The sequence below is a fragment of the Mustela putorius genome, unplaced genomic scaffold (genome assembly GCF_011764305.1).
Source record: "Mustela putorius furo isolate JIRA1106 unplaced genomic scaffold, ASM1176430v1.1 tig00001012_pilon_pilon_pilon, whole genome shotgun sequence".
Lineage (NCBI taxonomy): Eukaryota > Metazoa > Chordata > Mammalia > Carnivora > Mustelidae > Mustela > Mustela putorius.
Window position 1 is genome coordinate 2996584 of NW_025421531.1, and position 22719 is coordinate 3019302.

At 40.9% G+C, this 22719-nt stretch overlaps 1 protein-coding gene across 25 annotated transcripts in view; it reads left to right on the forward strand.

The window, feature by feature from the left end:
• The first annotated feature begins 3565 nt into the window (after positions 1-3565).
• Positions 3566-22719, forward strand: part of CD46 (CD46 molecule) — a 43172-nt gene continuing 24018 nt past the window's right edge. For 23 of the 25 annotated variants that reach the window (XR_006608627.1, XM_045087036.1, XM_045087035.1 and 20 more), the window contains exons 1-5: positions 3566-3816; positions 14542-14727; positions 15107-15209; positions 19944-20038; positions 21476-21673. Coding sequence is in view for 24 of the 25 variants with exons in the window: in XM_045087036.1 (XP_044942971.1) it covers positions 3696-3816; positions 14542-14727; positions 15107-15209; positions 19944-20038; positions 21476-21673 (703 nt within the window). In the remaining variant the exon portion in view is untranslated. The remainder of the gene's footprint in view (positions 3817-14541; positions 14728-15106; positions 15210-19943; positions 20039-21475; positions 21674-22719) is intronic. The other 2 variants (XM_004775273.3, XM_004775274.3) reach the window with 1 other exon arrangement.

Sequence of the window (22719 nt, forward strand, 5' to 3'; positions counted from 1 at the left end):
AACTTCATTTGTATTGCTGACTAATTCTGTTAACCTCTGGCCTTACATTTTTCATCTGAGAAGCTGGTCTCCAAGATTATTCTTAGTGCTAACAAGCTAATTTTGTTTCTCATTTCCTTTTTGTGTACACGTAATTTTGACGTGGAAGTTAAAAAGTCTATGACATTTAAATGGTATGTTCTATTTTCATCACTATAATGGGAGAGGAATAAAAGATTTTTTTTCCTTCTAAATCTGTCTGGAACATGGTTTGCAATATATTTACTTTTTAAAGCCTTGAAAATCCAAGAGGAAACAAAATGAAAACGCTTTCCTTCTGAGAAGTGCCGCCCTCTCTGCACCTAATGGTTTCAGAATCCCTCCCTGCGTGGGGTGTGGCTTATCACTGGAATGTTCTTGCCAGTAACAGCTAAATATGAAGGTCAACTGTCTGGCAGGTGCTCACCAGGTACAAACGGAGGTGGCACAGCTCCCAAGGCCAACATCAAAAAGATGGGTTATCTTAGCTTTGTTTAGCCAGTCTCTTTCAGCTTTTCACAGCTAACCTAGTGTGTAATTCACTGTGCCAGTGGAAAGCCATTTCTGAGAGTCCTCACAGGCCCATTTCTCTCAAAAGCATGATGGAAATACACTAATTTAGAAGGCCAAGAAGCATCTGGCATTCAGATTAATTTTTCACAAGTTGGCCTCTGTTTAATGACATTCCCACACCCTTCCCTCCACCCTAGTGCCATTCATAAGGCCTTAAAGGAGATCTAGCACACAGCTCCAAACCTGTTCGACACACAGGCGTACTCTCCATGCTCTCCTCTTTGCCACTTGGGCAGGGTGACAAAAATCTTTAGGGGAGTTGCAGACACCAGGAGCGTTTACTGCCCCAACTCACTCAAAGCCTTGGCTCTTGAGTTCTATTCCTGTCCAGGCTACAGGATGTTCAGTGTCAACACTCTCCCTTTGAACTAAGTCACTGAAATGATCTCAAGGCTAAGGGACAGACAGTAGCTCCACTTCCTATCACAGCTTGCACTGCCTGAGACAGGACTTTTTCTGGGTAGACAGTTGTAGCTCCCTCCTTTAGAGGCAAACCCGTGTTCCTAGTGTTTATTAAAACAAAATCTCTCAGAACCTTCCCAGCCCTTATTTGGTAAATCCATGCTGGGGGAGAACTGACAGAGACAGGTTAGAGGCATTTGTCAGCAATACCCATTTCTTTCATGCAGTATTCATAGGCATTTACTATGCACCTATGACAGACCTAGAACTGCCTTAGCACTGGAGCTACAGCAGGAAAACTCTATCCCTGTGTCAAGGAGCTTGTCAGAAAAATACGGAAAAGGGCTCCAAATTTCCAATGGAGCCTTTATTGAGGCAAATGAAAATAATTTAATCTATGTGAAATTATCCAATTATATTTAGAGTGTCTTGGATGATCCCCCAGCATAGATTTTACTGATTGAAAGGAAGTTCCAGTAAAACCCCAATTCTTGACTCTAATCTAGTTTGTGTAGCTGGGAAACCAAACCCCAGCCATACTTTGCCACCTTTTAATTTACGCATGAGAATAAACTTACTTCTAAGACTAGAAATAGATGGGAAAGTATTTTCATCTTACTAAGATGTAACTGACATATACCGTTGTATACAGATGGTGGCCGAGAAAAATAGACTGTCTCTTTTTACGGGTAAGTGTCAACCTTGGACAACAGGACATTTCTGTTATATAACTCTTTGTAACAGTAATAACAGAAATAATCCCCTTTCATTTTCTTACTCACTCTCTCCTTAATTATACCTCCTTTAAATCAGTGTTGTGATAGAGTGTCTGGATTTTAGAATCTAAGACAGTGAGATGTTTTAGGTATTATTTCCATACCTTTTGTTTCATAGGCCATCAAGAATCCAAACACTGTGTTGTTCTGGGACAAGAGGCAACTCCATTGTTTGATGAACCCACAAAGTTTTTAGTACCTCTCAGCTACAGAAATCTTTAAATATACAGAGATTTTGTAATTCCAGAAGATGCATTTGAGGTTAATACAGAAAGCTTACCTTTCCCCAGCATTGTTATACCCTAATTCTGTGTGATGAGGGATCAAGCGGCATCATTCTATGAACAAAATAGTAGTTGACACATAGGTTGGACTGAAAAAATTTTTTCTTCCTCTCATTCCTAAAACACAGGGTCAATATAGAAAACTGAAAAGCATAAAGAAAATGAAATACTCATAATCCTATCACTGATGGCTAAGTTTAAACTAATTGCTCTATGAGAATGCCCAAGACAAACATTTATTTGGAATCAGTTATTTTTTTTAAACTTACATATATATTGTAGTTTCTCATGTAGATTTTTTTTAACTCCTGCTGCATAGATGTGCATAAAACCACCTATCAAAAATTCCTTGTTCTTTGGCTAGACACTGAAGATTTATTTTTCCCAAAATTACACATCTTGGGTCACAGCTCTGATGATTTCTTTGGGATAAAATTCAAATGCAACCAGTGGTTTAAGTCACGGCCATTTAAAAACTTAACATATGGAAAAGTTAAATTGAAAGCCTAAGTTTGAAGGTGTTGGTCCCCCCCCCCCATACATTTACTCACACTGGCTGACATTTGTCATTCTTTGCCAGCTAATGGGAAGAAAATGTCAATGCCTTTTGTGTACTCCCTTAATGCAGGTTGAGACTTTTTTTTTCCCCTTCCTAGTCATACAGGTTTAGTCAGAATGCTACAAATAGGTCTGGCTCATTCTTAATTTTCCATAGAGAGATTGGGTCATCAGGAAATTTCCCCTCTTATGGATTCCTCTCCATCCCAACAATAATGGCTTTAATTAAAGCACTTCCAGGAGATGAGCAATTAATACACCCTTGTCCTCACCTTTCTCATGCACCTTTTTTCCCTCTTCAATAAAGCATTTAGTTGCTCAAGGGCAGGGACCCCAGAGAGGTGAGGCCCCAAATGCTAATGGCCCGGTGTTGTTTAATAATTCATCTACCTTCGCTTTACTTGAGGGGTTGGGAGTGCAGCGCCCAAACCTCTGAGATTCTGAAACCTCTCAGGCCTCCAGAGGATCCCAGAGCAGATGCTGAGAGCCCCGCAAATCACAAGCACTGTCCCTCCATATGCCCGACTCCTGCCAACTCCTGAAACAAGGGCCAGGAGGTCCGGGCGGTTCCGAGGCCCCAGTACACACAGCAGGCGCGAGGGGTGCGGCCCCACGACGACACGCCGCCTGGCCTTGGGTTTCTAGTTTCAGGTCACTGTGCTTTTCGCTCAGTGAGGCGTTCAGTGCCGGAGAAGGGACAAGGTGGACCCCGCCAGCTCTGCTTCCCTTCGCACCCTCCTGAGTCCGGGCGGTGAGCCCGCCGAGCCCCGCAAGCCGCCGGGGACGTTGGGTCAGTGCGCAAGGCAGCGTCGCAGGGCCGCCTGGCGCCCGCGGAAAGGACCAAACAGCTCCGTGACGCCGCAGCCAGACCCTCCCCTTCCCACGCCGAGTCGCAGAGGTCAGCTGGGCCCCGCGCCCAGGCCCCGCCCAGTTAGGAAGGAGAGTCACTTCCGCGCAAACGGCGCTGAGGCCACGCCCCGCGGCTGGCACCTGACACCGGGCAGCCGGGGATTGTTGCGTCTGCTCCCCGACCTGGGAGAGTGTCGCTTGGCGGACTCTCAGCTTCCCGCGGGTCTCCGGGAAGATGGTGGTGTCCTGCGCGCGGCGCGCAGCCCATCCCTGCTGTCTGCAGAAGCGCTTTTCCTTTTTATGTTGCTTTAAGATCTCTTTGATGGCCGCAGTGCTCCTGATACCCAAGCCCTCTGGTAAGAGCCTGGAGGGGGTGTGCGCGGGTCGGGGAGCTGGCCGACGGGTCCGGGAGCAGGCCGACGGGTCCTCGGGGCCCGGGAGCTTTGCTTGGTGGTCGGGAACAGGCGCGGTGCTGGGGCGGCCCCAGTCGTGTTATGCGGGTACCCAGGGGGTGGAGGCCCTGTGGTGCGGGAGCTGAAGGTTTGGGAGCAGTTGGGCAGTGAGCCCGGATGGTGTTGGGCGCGGCTTGTGCTTTCCCGGGGCGGAACTGTGACCCCAGCGAATGCTTGCGGGGTGCTTCCGGGCAGAGGCACCCGGGGCAGGGGAGCGCGGACGCGGGGCCTGGGGAGACTGCTTGGTCTTCGTACCGAGTGCGTGTGGCTGTTGCTAGGATCCTTGGGAGGTTTCCCGTGGGAGGTTTCCCCGTGTTCCTTGCCGGGGTGATGGCACTGGGGAGAGGGGCGTTGTTTGTGCCGGGCTGGGAGACCCCGGGTTTGGTGTTACCGGGTGTGTGCTTTATGGAACTAACCAGGCTTGTGGTATGGATGTGGTGTGGGGTAAGAAAGCCCACTGTCTGCTGTGCATGGGGTCTGGGAATCGAGTGTGGCAGCTCTTGGGTGAGTGGGCTCCGGGGGCAAGCATGCTGCGGGCCCCTGGGGCTTAGAAGGTTTTGTGTCTAAAGGCACAAGTCTCCTTGCTGTCCGTGATCATACTGGTATTGGTTTGAAGGGTGTTCCTCTTTTAGTTTTTTTTTTTTTTTAATATAAAATCATCTTCCTGTTTCCATTCAAGAGACATTATCCAATTCCATTACCCAATGGCTTTTTGCTATTGTTTTCATGTGGGTGGGCCATATTTGAGGGGAATTCTAAATTAATCTTAAAAGCTTTGGTAGCTTACTGTCAACTGAGTAAGAAATAACCCATATATAATGTCATTCTGGTTTCCCCTACACCCATTAACGGAAACTGAAGATTCCCACCCAATAAATTTGTTTACTGTATCGCTGAATAAGAATTAGTGTTCATGCTAAAAAGACATGCTAGGTGTGTAACACATTTACAATGAAGTGTCGACCATTTTCAGTACTTTGGTATATTTCTGTCTTTATCTGCACCTGTGTTTCTCTGCCCAAGTTATTTCTAGGATCTTGTTGCATGTACAGTTTCTATGCTGCATTCTTTCCTTAGTAGTATTCATTCTACACATATTTGCCTTGTATGTGCCAGGTTCTATACTGGGTCCTGAGGATACGCTGGTAAGTGATAACAAAACTGTCCGTTTTTATGATCCTGATTTCACTATTGCTCTGCTTGCACTCACACAAATAGAAGCAGACACATTTGCTCACTTTTAGAACCCCAGTGCCAGGCACACAGTGGTGGTGGAAAAATAGTTGCTAAAATTGATCAGGAGTGGCAGACCAAACATACTACTCGCTAGTACGTTATAACCCAAAAGAAGTGCTTTGGGGGAAAGGAGCTTGATCCTCTGATAGCATTTACCAATTGCTAGGAACTGTTGGTGGGCCAAACTCCACCTCTGTGGGGCTTCTGTACTTACTATTCCCTCAGACTTGGAACATTCTCCCCTGGCTCCTTCTTATCTCTCAAGCTCAGTTGAGGTGTCAGCCCCTCAGGAGGCCCCTCTCTGACCACCATATCTCAGACAGACGCACATGCTCCAGCTCAAATCCCCCGAGAGTCACCCCTGCAAACATGTTTTCTGCTCTCCCCACGAGAATGTAGAGAGCTTCTCTGTCTTGTCACACTTGCGGTTCCAGATTTGCAATTTGTTGCCCAGTGTCACACTCTTATGTAAGTATTGAGTACCAGAAAATGAATTATAATAATATAATATATATATAATATATATATATATATACCCATATATAATGTCATTCTGGTTTCCCCTACACCCATTAATGGAAACTGAAGATTCCCACCCAATAAATCCTATAATGAAATATATAATATATATAATATACATATTATAATGAAATATATAATATATAATATACATATTATATATATTATATATATATATTATAATGAAACTGGGGCTTAGAGTGCCGGCAATAATTCCTCCCGCTTCCAGGAGGAAGGTTCTTTAAACACCTGTCCTCAGGATGGCCTTTCTACGGTGCCTGGTGTCTAAGCTAAGTCAGGGGAAGCTGACCATCACAGAGACTCTGTCTTCCCTGTACTGTAGAGTCTACAGAGCTCACCATACTCTAATCTTGCTTGTTCCTGATCATGAAAAAGTTCATTTCTGTGGGGGAAGTAGCGTGGGGAGGGACCAGAGGCAATAAAAAGAAAACAAAAAAATGTTGTAAAAAAGGATCAGGTTTGGATGAGCCTTGGAGCTCACGTTGGATGTTGTTTGGAAGAGAGAAAACAAAATGACTGGGATGCAACGTGGAAGGTAGCAAAACTTAAAAATGCAGCAAAGGAAACACAAGACCAAGTGGAAAGTTCAAAGGTAAAATCAGGATATTGATTTTAGATATTGATTTTTCATAGGTATGAAATTAGAGAAAGTACAAATGAGCCTCCTTATGTCGGGCAGGGAAAATACGGGACTAGAATACACATTCAGTTCTGAAGCAGCTCACAGGCCAGGAAGCAGGTTTGTAAGCAGGCAGTGTTGTGCCTGGAGGCTTCCCATCTCAGAGGTAGTTAGTTGCCAGCTGCATGAGGTGGTAGAAGCCAACATTCGTCCAATTCAGAACCAGTCTCATTCTTCTAGAAGGGGTCTGCGTTTTGGACAGAACCCACCACCTCCTGCTGAGTGGTGTCTCTTTTAGGTCTTTTCTTTCTCTCTGGTGGATGAAGCCAGGATAGATCCATTAAGTGTTTCCAGGGTAGTTTCTTACTTCCTTACTCTACAGGTTATAATGCAATGAGAGCATGACCTTATCTGGTCAGTTGCTAGGTCACCAGAATACTGGGAGTTAGGCAACAGAGGAAATCCTGTGGCCAGGTCTTTCTGGCCAAAGCTTAAAGATGATGCTTTTCTAGTATTAGATACATCTCAGTATATTCTTTCAGCGAGGTGTTCTGTTGGACACCAGTGGTCCTTTGAATGCCAGATGGTTTTGCCCAGCTCCTCTGAGGGACATCATGCTGTGCTTGGTGTTATGGCCGCATGGGTGAATAATGGAATCGGCCAGGGGAACTATTGAACACAGAAACCCGTGATAGTGACTGAGTGATCCATGCGGAGGACAGTCCAAGAGGAGGCCACTGGGCACTGCCTCCCGAGGGAAGCATATGGTGCTTGCTAGAGGAGTAGCTGAGTGGATTCAGTATAAAAAGACAGGAGTTGAGTGGGGGTTGCAGCTGAGCAGGAAGGAAGGATGTTCAGAGGGGAAGCATGTTGTGACGTAGCTGGGGACTCCCAAGGACCACGGAGCTGCCCGGTGTGGCAGCTAGAGGGCAAGGGAGGCAAGGGAAAGGCCAAGGACTAGAACACAGAGCCAATCACTGTGAAAAGCAACAGGATAGTTTGGAATGAACAATCCCTATCGTTAAAATGTAGGCATGATGTTATCTGTCCCTTCAGGGCATTTGAGCCCTTATGTGTGACTTAGCACACAGCAAATCTAAACCAGGGTTCCTTTAATTTCTCCAGACTCAGTAAAAGACCATTTCTTGAGGATGGCATTGCAGGGTGTTGGTGTAAGCGTGGGAGGGTTTTAGGGAGTGTGGTGAGAAGCAGTGTCCGTAGTGGAAGCAGGCTGCCTGGCTGCTGGAGATGTTGGCCTGGGCAAGTGACTTAACCTACTGTGCCTTAGCTGGCCCATCTTAGAGAGGGGGCAATAGTGCCCAACCGTAGGATGAGTATGAAGACAAGTTAAATTGTACTTAAAATAATAGTATAGGTAGTGTTGAACGTTTGCTATTTCTAAAATTATTAATACTATCACAACTATTGTTTTAAGAAAAAAGATGTAGAGTCTTCAGTTACCATACTTGGGAAAAAATAAAATCCCCATTATTTGGAGTTCTCCATTCGTAATGTTAAAATGTTGTTATGTTATGTTATGTTATGTTATGTTGTTAATGTTTCTAATAATAGCAGTAATGGAGAATGGGCCCAAAATATACCAAGAAAGTTTAAATATTTTGACATCATAGAAATCAAATACCCTGATTAAGGAAAAGAGCTATCATTCAACCAATGAAAACAGTTGAAGACAGGTATAAAACAACAAAGAAAAAAATTATGATTTGTTGATATCTCTGAAAGAAGTTGGCTGAGCAGAAAAGGATGTGAGCTTTGGTCTAAGATAGTGTCTGGAACTGACAGCGGCGCTCATTCAGCTCTGGTGGTTGGCGTTACATGTGCAGTGAGGTGTCCCCCATAGTCCTCAGAGGTAACAGTCTGGTAGAGAGCACAAACAATAACGAGTCCCGCTGTGGGGTTGTCTGTGGACGAAGTAAATGTGGATCATGAGGAAACTTACCGCGGTTTTTTTCTGACACATGTCAAGAGCCACAAGAAGTGGCCTGTCAGGTGAAACTGAAGGATGCGTGGGTGAGAGGGTGGGAGGCATGTGGGGTCTCTGCTCAAAGCTGAAGTTAATTGAGGCGGGGAGGTCTGGAGTGCGGACATAATTGAGGTCTGGAGTGCGGACATAATTGAGGTCATTGCCAGGAATTGAATAGGGCTTGGGAATAGGATGCACAAGTGAGCAGAGTCCTGGTAATGACGGGCTTTACAAGACTGCTGGCCATGATAGGGAGCCCTAGACATTGTCATGAGGGTGTTGGGAAGTCATTGAAAGATATCAGACTTAGATGAGCTTTGGTCACTGTGTCCTGTCAGCATGACTCTGGCATCAAATGAATGAAAGGTGGAGGTGGCTAAGGGGGCCTGTTCAGAAACACTGGTCGCACTCTAGAGAAGAAATGGCAGTGGTTTGAACTGGAGGGAAAGGTAGAATCAGAGAGACGGAATCAGCATTTGAATTGTCAACTTAACATCAAAAAAAGAAAAAAAAACCAGATAATCTATCTAAAATGGATAGGAGACATGGACAGTTCTCCATAGAAGGGAGACAGATGGCCAACAGACTCATGCAAAGGTTGATCAGTATTACTGATCATCAGGGAAATGCAAATCATGTCACACGGCAGAATGGGCAAAATCAAAAGGATAAAGATGTGAAAAAATGCCTCCTCCTCCACTGTTGGTTGGAATTCAGACTAGTATAGCCATTGTGGAAAACATGGAGGTTCCTTAGAAATTTAAAAATAGAATTACCACATGATCCAGTAATGTCATTATTGAGTATTTACCCTAAGAATGTGAAAACACTAATTTGATAAGGTATATGTACCTCTGTTTTTATGGCAGCATTATTTACAATAGCCAAAATATGGAAGCAATCCAAGGGCCTATCAATAGATGAATGGGTAAAAGAAGGTGTGATGTTTATATGTTTATACACACACACACACACACACACACACAGTGGACTGTTACTTAGCTATGAAAGAGAATGGAATCTTGCCATTTGCAGCAGCATGGATGGATCTAAAAGGTATAATGCCAAATGAAATAAGTCAGTAAGAGAAAGGCAAATGCCATATGATTTCATGCACATAATGGATTTTTTTTTTTTTTAAGAGAGAAAGCATTGGTAGAGGGTTTGGACAGAGGGAGAGGGATTGAGAATCTCAAGAAGCGTCAGCACTCAGCACAGAGCCTGATGGGAGGATTGATCTCATGACCCTGAGTTCACACCCTGAGCTGAAATCAAGAGTCAGACGCTTAACCAGCTGAGCCACCCAGGCACCCCCATATATGGAATCTAAGAAACAAAACAAATGAACAAAGAAAAAAGAGATAAACTAAAAAACAGACCCTTAAATTTAGAAAACAAACTGCTGATTACCAGAGGGGAAGTGGGAGTGGGGGTGGGGGAAGGAATGGTTGAAATAGGTGAAGGGGATTAAAAGCACATTTATTGTGATGATTACTGAGTAATATATAGAATTGTTGAATCTCTATATGGTACACCTGAAAACTAATATAATACTGCATGTTAATTATTGAGGAATTAAAAATTTAAGAACTCATCTGTCTTGTTTGCTGGACCTGTGTGAGTGTGAATAATCAAGAGTCTACACGTTGGCTTCAAAATGTTATATGGATGGGGTGCCTGGATGGCTCAGTCATTAAGCCTCTGCCTTCTGTTCAGTTCATGATCCCAGGATCCTGGGATCAAGCCCTGCATCCAGGTGTTTCTCCCTCTCCTGCTCCCCTTCCCTGTGTTCCCTCTTGTGCTGTGTCTCTCTCTGTCCAAAATAAATAAATAAAATCTTAAAAAAAAAATTTTTAATGTTGTATGGATAGCAGTATGTGGGGAGGCAGTTGAATATAAACAGTTGGCCCCTGGGCTGGAGGTCAAGCATGGAGACCAGGATTTAGGACAGCTCTTCTCAGTGGTGATGAGGTCACGGGAGTGTGCACACTCCCTCACAGGGATGTGCAGAATGGAGTAGCCAGGATTCCTACAGCAACCCATTAGGAGCATACATTATCCAACTGGGCAGAGAAGGAAGGGTAGCCAGAGGATAAAAAACATCAGTGTCCTGAGGAACAGAAGTAAGTTTATTGTGAAATAGTGTAATATTGGGCACAGTTATTATAGTGTGTAAAGCTTACAGAGCAAGTTGTAAACTCTGCATATTTTTGAAAGCGTGTCATATAACTGCACATGCGAGGAAGAGAAATACTGCAAATTAGTTGGATGGATAAACCATCCCATTGACATTTCTTTTCCCAAGCTGTCGCTCTCGCCAGCAAGAACGACTCGGAGACTCACGTAGCAGCGAACATTTTTATTAATCGCTTTTTTCTTCCTCCTCTTCTCTAACCCCGGGCGCATGCGTTTTTATACAGGCAGTGTTAACCAATCAGAATGCAGTGCTCATTCACCTCCCGCGTGAGTGGACCTAAATGAACAGCCAATCATATTCAGTCCCTTACAGCTCTTATAGTAGGCCTCCTGTATTGGCTCCCGACATCTCCCCCTTTTTTATTTATTTATAATGGCTGAGATCGTGCCTGTCTTAGGTTGCCAGTCCTCAGCACACATGCTTACCCGTCATCGGGTACTCTCCCTGGTCGAAGAGCCCCTGTCTTAGGTTGCTATGGTGTGGGATCAGTCTTACCCGTCTTTGACTACCGATCTAGCATGCTTAGCCATATCTGGGGGGAGGTACCAGCTTCAAGAGCCATCATGGCTTGAACCATGAGGTGTTATTGTCGTTGATTGCGACGGACACGGCCACACACCCAATGTAACATTAGTATGTTAGCTGTGATTAAGAGAACAGCCATGGCACCAAGTCCGGCCCACTGTTTGAGGAACAAAACAGATTGCTGTAACATTTTTTTTCCACTCACTAACATGTGCAATAGTTACTTTGGTAGAATTTATGGATATAATTTGAGCTCGTAATTGCCTAGTTAAATTTTGAAATTGACGGTTCCAGGTACCATTAAGCATTCTTCCCAATTGTTGAGACAGATTGGCCGCTACTGACAAGTTATTGTAAGCTACGGGAGTAACACAAAGTCCGCCATATTATGTATACATCCTGTTGAGATTATAGATTCTAAGACATCTATTTGTTCCTGTACTAGATCAACTCTTTGATTTACAATAAGGATCCCAGCATGCAAATGTCCGTTAATTTGTTCTTGCGTAGCCAATGCTTCAGCGACCATTCCTGTGACGTTGTTGAACGTGGCGGCTGTCTGTACCGAGGTTGTCAACGCTACCACGGCAGCAGTAGCAGCGGCGGCGGATGCTGCGATAGCTGCAATAATGGCTGCTGTTATTCCAAAGTCTCGTTTATGTCGAAGCAGCACCGGCAGGTTGTCGGGGTTCACCTGTACTGGCATCGGGATATACGTCGGTATCTTGGCTATTACTGCCGAGTCTCCCACCGTGGCGTTCCAACATTCTGATAGCAGACAATTCTGGGACTCACAAGAGAGACTAGATGACTTGTTAATAGTAGAAGCATTAAAAACTATGAAGAGAAAGGGAGCTCTAACACAGACGGGCGTTGGTGAGTAACTTATGTGCTTAGCTGAGGTGCAATTGCAAGTAACATTTGTTTCAAATCGAGAGCCTACGTGATAGTTGTATGTACAGTTACGCCATGTAGACCCATTAATAAAGTGAAGGCTTTCCAAGCCTGTACATGCCTGTGCAGCGTTGCAGAGAAGCCACCTATCTAGAAGGTGAGCTGACGCGCCTTGCTCCGGGTCTTGGTAGGTATAATTATAGCCAAAAAAGGTGGAGTTAGAGTAAGTGGGGATTTTAGGACTGAGTGAGAATCCTGTTCCCACCCAAACTCCTGAGAGGCTACTATGGCAGCCACTCGTGCGGTGCAGCTCGCACAATAGCAAGCCTTGGTGCAGCAAGGTTTATACGGAGGAGGCCCCTCGTAAGGTGGCGCTGTTGGGGCTGGGCGCGTGGGCATAGGATCTAAGTTATCTACCACTTCCGTCTTTGTTTGTAACTGCGCCATAACTTCCTCCTGCATTTTGAGCTGCGCCATAGCCTTCTTTAGCTTTTCCTCCTTTTTTGCAAGCTCCTTTTGCATCTTGCTCACCTTTTGGCTTTTGGGCGATTTCCCTCCTCTGCCCCTTTCATCATCGCTCGAGCTAGATCTCTCACTGTCTGAGTGTCCGTTTGAGCTTTCACTCTCAGAGCTAGTGTCCTTCAAGGAGCCTTTACAAAATTCCTCTTTCACTTGTTCTAAGATCTCCCCTCCCAGTTGCACCGCCTGGCATATGGGCTCTCGCGGGGATTGCAAACAAACTTTCACTAAAGACCAAACGGCCAGGGTTCCCGGCGTAGTGCGCGGATCATGTCTAAGGTCTTCTCCTAAATGCTCCCACTGATGGATGTTTAATATCCCTTCCTCCAAAAACCAGGGAGCCGTTTGCCCCACTTCTCTCAAAAACAAACGAGCTGTTTTATTTTTTAAAGGAGTACCAATTGCTTTAAGGATATCAGAAAGTGGCCCCAGCATTTTATATGTGGCCATCTCGTTTCCCATACCGGAAAGCTTTACTCTCGTCCTTATCCTAGGAACTTTGCAGCCATTTCGTTTCCCATCCCGGAAAGCTTTCTACGCTTGTCCTTGACTTGAGGAACTTTCCCTGTCACTAGACAGAAATAGGTGTACTCTTTACCTGATCGTTGCCGACTCCGTGCATCTCTCACGATGAGATTCCCGGGTTTCGGCACCACTTGTCGCTCTCGCCAGCAAGAACAACTCGGAGACTCACGTAGTGGCGAACCTTTTTTATTAATTGCTTTTTTCTTCCTCCTCTTCTTTAACCCCGGGTGCATGCGTTTTTATACAGGCAGTGTTAACCAATCAGAATGCAGTGCTCATGCACCTCCCCCGTGAATGGACCTAAATGAACAGCCAATCATATTCAGTCCCTTACAGCTCTTATAGTAGGCCTCCTGTACTGGCTCCCGACACCAAGCAGATTACTTTATATGAAGTCATATTTGGAATTTTGTCTTCTTTTTTTTTTTTTTTTAAACTCTAGGTGTATGTGGTTTTTTTTTTTTTAAGATTTTATTTATTTATTTGACAGACAGAGATCACAAGTAGGCATAGAGGCAGACAGAGAGAGAGGAGGAAGCAGGCTCCCTACTGAACAGAGAGCCCGTTGTGGGTCTCTATCCCAGGACCCTGGGATCATGACCTGAGCCAAAGACTGAGGCTTTAACCAATTGAGCCACCCAGGTGCCCCTAGAATTCTGTCTTCTTTATCTGCTTTCGGAATAGTTAATGAAATTGCATAAAGCAAGGAATACTTGTATTGTTTAATCAGTGACATGCTGTTGCTTAATTCTTTCTTGGTGGTTCCATGATTTTTAATGAGGTAATGGATTGGTATCTAGAATGGAATTATATAGAATTTCTAGCTGAAGGAATGTGGGATCCATTAATGAGTGGAGGAAGATGAAATTATATTTAAAATACTGCCCCCAAAGCAACATTTTTTTTTTGGTAAGGATATTCATGGTAAATTTTGATATTTGAGTGGCATCTGTTCACTTGTGAGAAGCTCAGTTCACTTATATGAAGCATGAAATGAAGTCTTACATGGAAGAGTTTGTGCATATTTCTCTTGATCTGTGAACTACACAATGCTTCTTTAAAAATCACTTGATACTCTAGCATTTCTGAAGTACCCACTGGATACTGAGTGAGTAGAAAAAGAAGACCTGTGATCTCTGGTCTCTAGATATTTGCCTTCTGCAACAAGGAGACTGAGCCTGAAGTGATGGGTTATCATTAGTATGTTTCAGACTATGGGAGAGTCATTGGAGCAGGGTGCTGTGTCCTATAGAAGGCTTCTTAAGGGAGAGGTGAGTTTTGACATGAATTTAGAAAAAAGTGGGAAAGGATGTTTATCTACATATATTGTTAGACCTAAACCATCCATTTTGTTTCTTCAGTTGATTGTTGAAAGAAAATTCTTCACCTAGTAGGACGTTACTGAAAACAAGCAAGGCACAGCCTCAACTACTATCACCACTTGGTTAAAAGCTTGGGAGAATCATTTAAAATCTTGCCAAGGATCATTCCATTTATTCTGTATTACCTATCTGCTGGGACATCATCGTCCCTGGTTGGCCAAAGAGAGAAAGTAACTTCATTTTCACGTTCTTGTTCTCTTATCCCTAGATGCCTGTGATCCTCCTCCAAGATTTGAGTTTATGAAGCCAAATGCTACTAAATCCAGTTATAATCCTGGGGACGTAGTATACTTTGTTTGTCGACCAGGATACAAGCCTGTTGTACCTCCTCGTCCCATGTCTTCCGTTTGTCAGGCTAATAACATGTGGACACCTCTTCAGGAGGCTTGTACAGGTAAGGGTACAAAAGTTTTGTTTTGTTTTGGTTTTTGTTCTAGAGATTTCACATATTTTAGGTTGCATACTGCACTAGCACAATGATTGTTTTCTCATGTGAATGTAGGTTTTAGATAACAATGTAGCTTTTCAGGTTTTGAAAAATCCCCTGGTTACCTGGTTGGTTACCTGGTTAAATGTGAATATTAAGTTTGGCCTTACAATAGTCAAAGAAAGAAACACTTTCCTGAATTCAGAAGAGCAGTGTACAATTTTGATTTTAATTTAAATGTTTTGAAATTGCTATGAAATAGGCTAATTTCAACATTTAAGCATTTAAATCTTTTGAAATGTTTTGAATTCACTGTGAAACAATGAATTTATAAATTTTCTTTTAGCAAAACAATGTCAGCATCCAGGAGAACCCGTAAATGGCCAGTTAGTCGCTGTGAATGGATCTTTTGCCTTTGGTTCGCAGATTCACTATTCTTGTAATGAGGGGTAAGTTGTTCCCTATTGGAAATAAGATAAATACTACTAATTCCATTTTTTTATTCTGCTTCTCTTAAGCATTCCCATAAAGTCGACTTCATTTTTGTTTTATGTGACAAGTCATACTTATAGCCTAACAAGTCTCGGGCTTTTTATTGAAACTGAGAAGATGTGTAATTAGTAGAAAGAAATATAAATTGAAGAAAAGGAAAATTCTATAATACTTACTATACTATAAACATACTGTAAGCATTAACAATGATGACTTCATTTTTTTTTAAGTAGCTTCTTTTTTTTTTTAAAGATTGTATTTATTTATTTGACAGATAGAGATCACAAGCAGGCAGAGAGACAGGTGGGGGAAAGCAGGCTCCCTGCTGAGCAGAGAGCCCGTTGTGGGGCTCTATCCCAGGACCCTGGGATCATGACCTGAGCCGAAGGTAGAGGCTTTAACCCACTGAGCTACCCAGGTTCCCCTGATGACTTCATTTTTGACAACAAAGTGCACCGTATTTAAAATGATCAACTTATAGAAATGGGAGGTTGAATCGCCAACTATAGATATTCTTGCATTGAGATAATTCTAAGGTGTTACCATGTCAGAATTCACCTCGTTAGCCTGGGCCATTATGTTGATGAGGATTTGTTAGTTCGATTTTTGTGACTACTATGAAGTTTAAGTATTTCAAAAAGAGATACTGAGCCCTTAATAATAAAAACCTCCATTCTGTGGGGCTCTTTTAATATTATATATTGGGGATACTGGGCATTTAAGAAGCGTTCACCTAGAGGACAATACGGAAATGTATCTTCTTCTTTTCTTTTCTTTTCTTTTCTTTTTGAGTGATTGAGTGAGAGAGAGCGTGAGTGGCGGGGGGAAAGGGCAGAAGAGAGGGAGAGAATCTTAAGCAGGCTCCACTTGTAGCAGAGAGCTGGAAGCAGGCCTTGATCTCACAACCCTGAGATCATGACCTGAGCCCAAATCAAGAGCTGAACAGCTGAGTCACCCAGGTGCCCTGCATCTGATTTTTTTTAATATTGATTTTGTATCCTGCTACTTTGCTGAATTCATTTATTAGTGCTACTAACACCCTTGTTCTGGTGGAATCTTTAGGGTTTTCTATAGAGAAGATTGCATCATCTGCAAACTGATAATTTTACTTTTTCCTTTCCAGTTTGGATGTTTTGGATGTCTTACTTCTTTTTCTCGTCTAACTGCTATGGCTTGAATTTCCAGTACTGTGTTGAATAGAACTGGTAAAAGCAGGCATCCTTGACTTACTCCTCATCTTAGAGGAAAAGCTTTCAGACTTCAGCTTTTCACCATTGAGTATGATATTTGCTGTGGGTTTCTTATGAATGGCTTTTATTATCTTAAGATAGTTTTCTTGTCTTCCTACTTCATTGAGTATATTTATCATGAAAGAGTGTTGAATTCTGTCAAATGCTTTTTCTGCATCACTTGAAGTGATGATGTGGTTTGTGTCCATTTTGCTGTTGTAGCATATGGCACTGATCATTTTTTATGTTGAAATATCCTTGTATCCTATCTGCTGGTTGGCCAAAGAGAGAAAGAATAGATCTTGCTTGTTCATGGTGTATAATATGCTGCAGAATTTTGTTGTTTAGTATTTTTTGATGATATACGCATCACTGTGCATAAGAGATATTGGTCTGTAGCTTTATTTCTTTGCAGTGCCTTTGTCTAGTTTTGGTATCATGTTGATGCTGATCTCAAAATGAATTTGGAAGACTTCCTCATGAATTTTTTGGAAAAGTTTGAGCAGAATAGGTTTAGTTCTTCTTAAATGTTTGGTGGAATTAATCCATGAAACCATCAGGTCTAGGGCTTTTTTTTAATTGGGAGAATTTTGATTGATGATTCAATCTCCTTACTAGTTATAAGTCTATTCATATTTTCTGTTCCTTCATGGTTTAGTTTGGTAGGCTTTGTCTTTCCAGGGATTTGTCTATTTATCTAGGTTGCCCAATTTGCTGGCATAAAATTGTTCAGAGTGTATTATATTTTATTATATTTTGTATTTCTGTAGAGTTGATAGTAACCTTACCACTTAAATTTCCAATTTCAATGAATTGAGTCTTCCCTCTCTCTTTCTTAGTCCACCTATCTACAGGTTTGTGAATTCAGTTGATCTTCACAAAACCAACTTTTGGTTTTGTTGATTTTCTGTATTGTTTTTCTCATCTATTTTATTTATCTCCCACCTAGTCTTCAGCATTTATGTCTTCTGCTACCTTGGTTTAGTTTTTCTTTTCTAATACCTTTAGTTGTAATGTTTGGTTGTTGATTTCAGATCTTTCATTTTTTAAAGTAAGTCTTTATGGTCATAAATCTCCCCCTTAGCACTGCTTTCATTGCATCCCATAAGTTTTGGTAAGCTGTGTTTTCATTTTCATTCACCTGAAAGTATTTTCTCATTTCCCTTTGATTTCTTCTTTGATCCACTGGTTGTTTAAAAGCATGTTGTTTATTTTTCACAATTTTGTGAATTTTCTGGTTTTCCTTTTAATACTGGTTTCTCACTTCATCCCATTGTGGCCAGATATGATATCTATCTTTTAAAATCTACTGATTAATTATTGTGGCCTAGCTTATGACTGTCCTGGAAAGTGACACATATGCAATTAAAAGGAATGTGTATTTTATTGTTGCTGGATAGAATGCTCTATATATTGTCTGTGTCATCTTGTTGGTTTATTACTTTGTTGAAGTTCTCTATTTTCCTTATCTTCTTTCTAGTTGTCTTTCCATTCTTGTGAGTTGGGTCTTGAAGTCTCCCAACTATTAGTATAAAATTACCTATATGAGAAATGTGTAGTCCCCCCGTAATTCTGTTTTTGATTCATATTTATTTATGTCATGGCATATATAAATGTTTGTAATTGTTATATTCTTTGAGTATTTAACTTTTACTAATATAATGTCCTCCTTTGTTTCCTGTAATCGTTTTTTAATTTAAAGTCTATTATATCTGAAATATAGCCACCCCTGCTCTCTTTTGGTTACTATTCGTGTGGAATATCTTTTTCCATCCTTTCAGTTTCAACCCGTATGTGTCTTTGAAGCTTAACTGAGGCTCTGATAGATGTTGTACAGTTGGATAATGTGTTTCTTTCCATTCTGCTGATCTCTGTCTTTTGCTTGGAGAGCTTAATCCATTTACACTTAAAGTAATTAGTGACAGGAAACACTTCTGAAATTGTGCTGTTTTTTCTATATTCCTTATAGCTTTTTATGTTCCTCATTTCCTGTATTGTTGTTTTATTATGTGTGTAGTTGATTTTTGTAGTGTTTAAATTCCTCTCTCATTTCCTTTTGTGTATATTATAGTTGTTTTGTTTGTAGCTCCTATGGGGACTACAGTTAACATTCTACAGGCCTAGCACTCCAGTTTGAATTTCAATAAATTACAAAAACTGTTCATTTATAGCTTCATCCCCACCCCTTTTAGTTACTGATGTCATACTGCTCTCTATACTAATTGTAATATTAGCTTCTACACTAATAATCTATTTTCTTCTAAAAGATTACTGTCTTAAATCACATAGAAAACAAAAATTTTACTTATAAGCCATTGTTACAATAATATTAGCTTTTATAATATAATTACTCAGGTATTTACCTTTAGTGAGATCCTTATTTATCCATACAGCTTCAAGTTACTTTCTAGTGTCCATTCATTTGACCTTGCAGACCCCCGTGTAGATTTCTTGCAAGTTAAGTCTAATGGTCACAAACTCCTCAGATTTTTTCTCTACTGGGGAAATCTTAATTTTTCCCTCACTTTCAAAGGATAGTTTTGCTGGATAGAGGAATTTTGTTTGCAGTTTTTTTTTTCTTTTAGCACCTTGAATATTCAGTCAGCCCACTGTTTTCTGGCCTCCGAGTTTCAGGTGTGAAATCTGCTGATAATCTTATTTAGGATCCCTTCTAGGTGATGATTCATTTCTGTCTTCAAGCTTTCAAGATTCTCTTTCTTGGTCTTTTGAAAGTTTGATTATTATGTGTATTAGTGTGGGTCTCTTTGAGTTCATCTTACTTGGAATTTTGGAGCATTTTAGATATTTATATTCATATCCATCATCAAATTTGGGTTTCCAGCCATTATTTCTTCAAATACTGTCTGTGCCCTTTCTATCTTCTTTGGAAGTCTTAACAGTATATATCTTGGTCTGCTTATTGGTGTCCCAGTAGTCCCTTTGCTTGTGTACTTTTCTTTAGTCTTTTCTCTTTCTGCTCAGTAGTTTCCAGTTTGCCAGTTCTTTTCTTCTGTGTGCTCAAATCTGTATTTAATTCCCCTAGTCAAGCCCTACATCAGGCTCCCTGGTCAGCAGGGAGTCTGTTTCTCCCTCTGCATCTTTCCTCTGCTTATGTTCTCTCTCTCTCTCTCAAATAAATAAATAAAATATTAAAAAAAAAAAAAGTCAGGAGCATAGTCATAGAAATGAATGTGTAAGGTGATTGCTGGAGATAGCACAGTGGCCAGACTGAGAGAGAGAACAGATTTATTTGGACTTCTTTGATCTAGGCCAATGTATATTTAAAGTAGAAACTCTTTGGTTAAATTACAGATATGGTCAGCATTCTCATTATTTTTCACTTAAAGAACATCTTCAGCAAACTACTATAGCATAAGAAACAAACAACCAAATTTTTTTTCATTATTATATACATCTAGTTAACTGCTAAAGAATCCAATAACTTTTTCTTTTCTCATTCAGTTATCGGCTAGTTGGACAAAGAATTCTATACTGTGAAATTTCTACTGCTGATGAAAGAAAAGTGACTTGGAGTGATGATCCCCCACTATGTATAAGTAAGTATATTCTTTCGTTAGAATCTAGAGCACTAGTTCTTAAAATTTTGTTGTTAGGATCCCTTTATGCTTTAAAATTAGAAACCACAATGTACTTTGCTTTATGTGGTTAGGTCTGTTGGTAGTCATTATATTAGAAATAAAAGAAGTTTTTAAAATAAATATTTATTAATTCACTTTTAAGAACTGTAAGCTCAATGCATGTCAATATATGCCACATATTTTATTTTTTAATATTTTTTTATAAAAAAAATATTTTCCAAAGGAAAGAGAGTAGTGGCATTGTTTCACAATTTGGCAAATCTCTTCAAAATCCGGCTTAAAGGAAGCTGTGTGGATTCAGTCTATTGTGCTCTCACACAATTTATACATATTTGGATAATTTCACCATAGACTTACTAGGATGAAAGTGAAAACAGACAATAGCATCTTGATACTATATATTACCGATTCAATGAATGGATATACAATTGATCCTTCAACAACATATATTTTAACTGTGTGAGTCCACTTATATGTTTTTTTAACTGTACAGTACTATAAATGTATTTTCTTTTCATTATGATTTTCTTAATACTTTCTTTTCTCTAGCTTATCTTATTATATGACTATATTATGTAGCACATACACACAGTGTGTGTTAATCATCTCTTTATGTTCTTGATAAAGTTTGTAGTCAATAGTAGGCCATTAGTAGTTAAGCTTTGGGGGTAGTCAAAAGATACATGAGGAGTTTCCACTATGCAGAGGATCAGTTCTTCTAACCCCTTCGTTGTTCAACTTGTCAAGTATATTTATAAATTATAAAGCATTTCTCAGCCCTGAGTTTTATTTTTAGTCACAAGCATATTTTCTCATTAAATTCTCATTCGCATTTCTCTTTTTTAAAAGATTTTATTTCTAAATTGTCAGCATCTCTTTTTTTTTTTTTTTTAAGATTTTATTTCTTTCTTTGACAGAGATCACAAGTAGGCAGAGAGGCAGACAGAGAGAGAGAGAGAGGAGGAAGCAGGCTCCCTGCTAAGTAGAGAGCCCGATGTGGGGCTCGATCCCAGGACCCTGGGATCATGACCTGAGCCGAAGGCAGAGACTTTAACCCACTGAGCCACCCAGGTGCCCTGTCAGTATCTCTTATAATGAGAACTTAAAATGGCTTTCCTGGTAAACATAGGTATTTCATAGGTATCTTATATAGGTATTTAAGAAAAAGAGTTCTGTTAAAGTTCACATCTACCTTACTGGTCTGAATTTGGGATAATATATTCTCTCACAGAAACCTTTTTCTAAATGAATATTGGAGTTACACCTAGCTTGTAGAAATCATATGTTAATGAATTTATTGAAGGCAGTTCATAGGTCTTCACTAACGCTATTGTAATCTTTTCCTTTCCTTTTGCCTTTTGTGTCCTCTCTTTTTTTTTTCCCCCACTTTCTAAGGGATAATGTGTCCACCACCTGGAAAAATACCAAATGGAAAATATACCGGTAGTGAGAAGGATGAATTTGAATATAATGAAGTGGTAATTTACAGTTGTAATCCTTCAAATGGACCAGATGAATATTCACTTGTTGGAGAGAGTAATCTTATTTGTACTGGCAATGGTGTATGGAGTAGTAACCCTCCTGAGTGTAAAGGTAATATTTTCATTTCTTTCCTTCTTCATTTATAAATATTTTGAAACACTTGGTAAATACTTACCTACCAGTAAACAAAACAGCCACATGTGCTTGCTCCTCCCATTAAATTGGCTTCTCATTTAATTTTTTAAAAGATTTATTTATTGGGAGGTAGAGAGAATATCTGTAGCAGACTTGCTCTGAGCAGGGAACCTGAGGCAGGGTTCACTTTCACCACCCATAAGATCACAGCCTGAGCCAAAATCAGGAATCAGATCCTTAACCATCTGAGTCACCCAGGAGCCTAATTTAGTTTAATGTAGGTCCAACTGACTCAAAAGTAGTTCTGATTATAGAACTCCCCAGCCCTTACCCTACATGTTTTTGGCATTCTAATTAATACATTGTGAACTCCTGTGTGTATGTATGACTTAGGATTTTTTTCTTTGGAAACATCAAAAGAGCATACAGTGGCCTAAAAATAAGTTTTATCCAAAACCCATCAATATGCTCTCTACAAGAAACTCATTTTAGATCCAAAGACACCTCCAGATTTAAAGTGAGGGGCTGGAAAACAATTTACTATGCTAATGGACATCAAAAGAAAGCTGGGGTGGCAATGCTTATATCAGATAAATTAGATTTTAAGCCAAGGACTATAATAAGAGATGAGGAAGGACACTGTATCATACTCAAATGGTCTGTCCAACAAGAAGATCTAATAATTTTAAATATCTATGCCTCTAACATGGGAGCAGCCAACTATATAAAGCAATTAATAACTAAATCAAAGAAACACATTGACAATAATAAAATAATAGTAGGGGACTTTAACCACCCCCTCACTGAAATGGACAGATCATCCAAGCAAAAGATCAACAAGGAAATAAAGGCCTTAAATGACACACTGAACCAGAAGGACATCACAGATATATTCAGAACATTCCATCCCAAAGCAACAAAATACACATTCTTCTCTAGTGCACATGGAACATTCTCCAGCATGTTCTCCATGAATTCTCCAGAATCTTTTCAGAATTCTCCAGAATCTCATCTGGTATCAA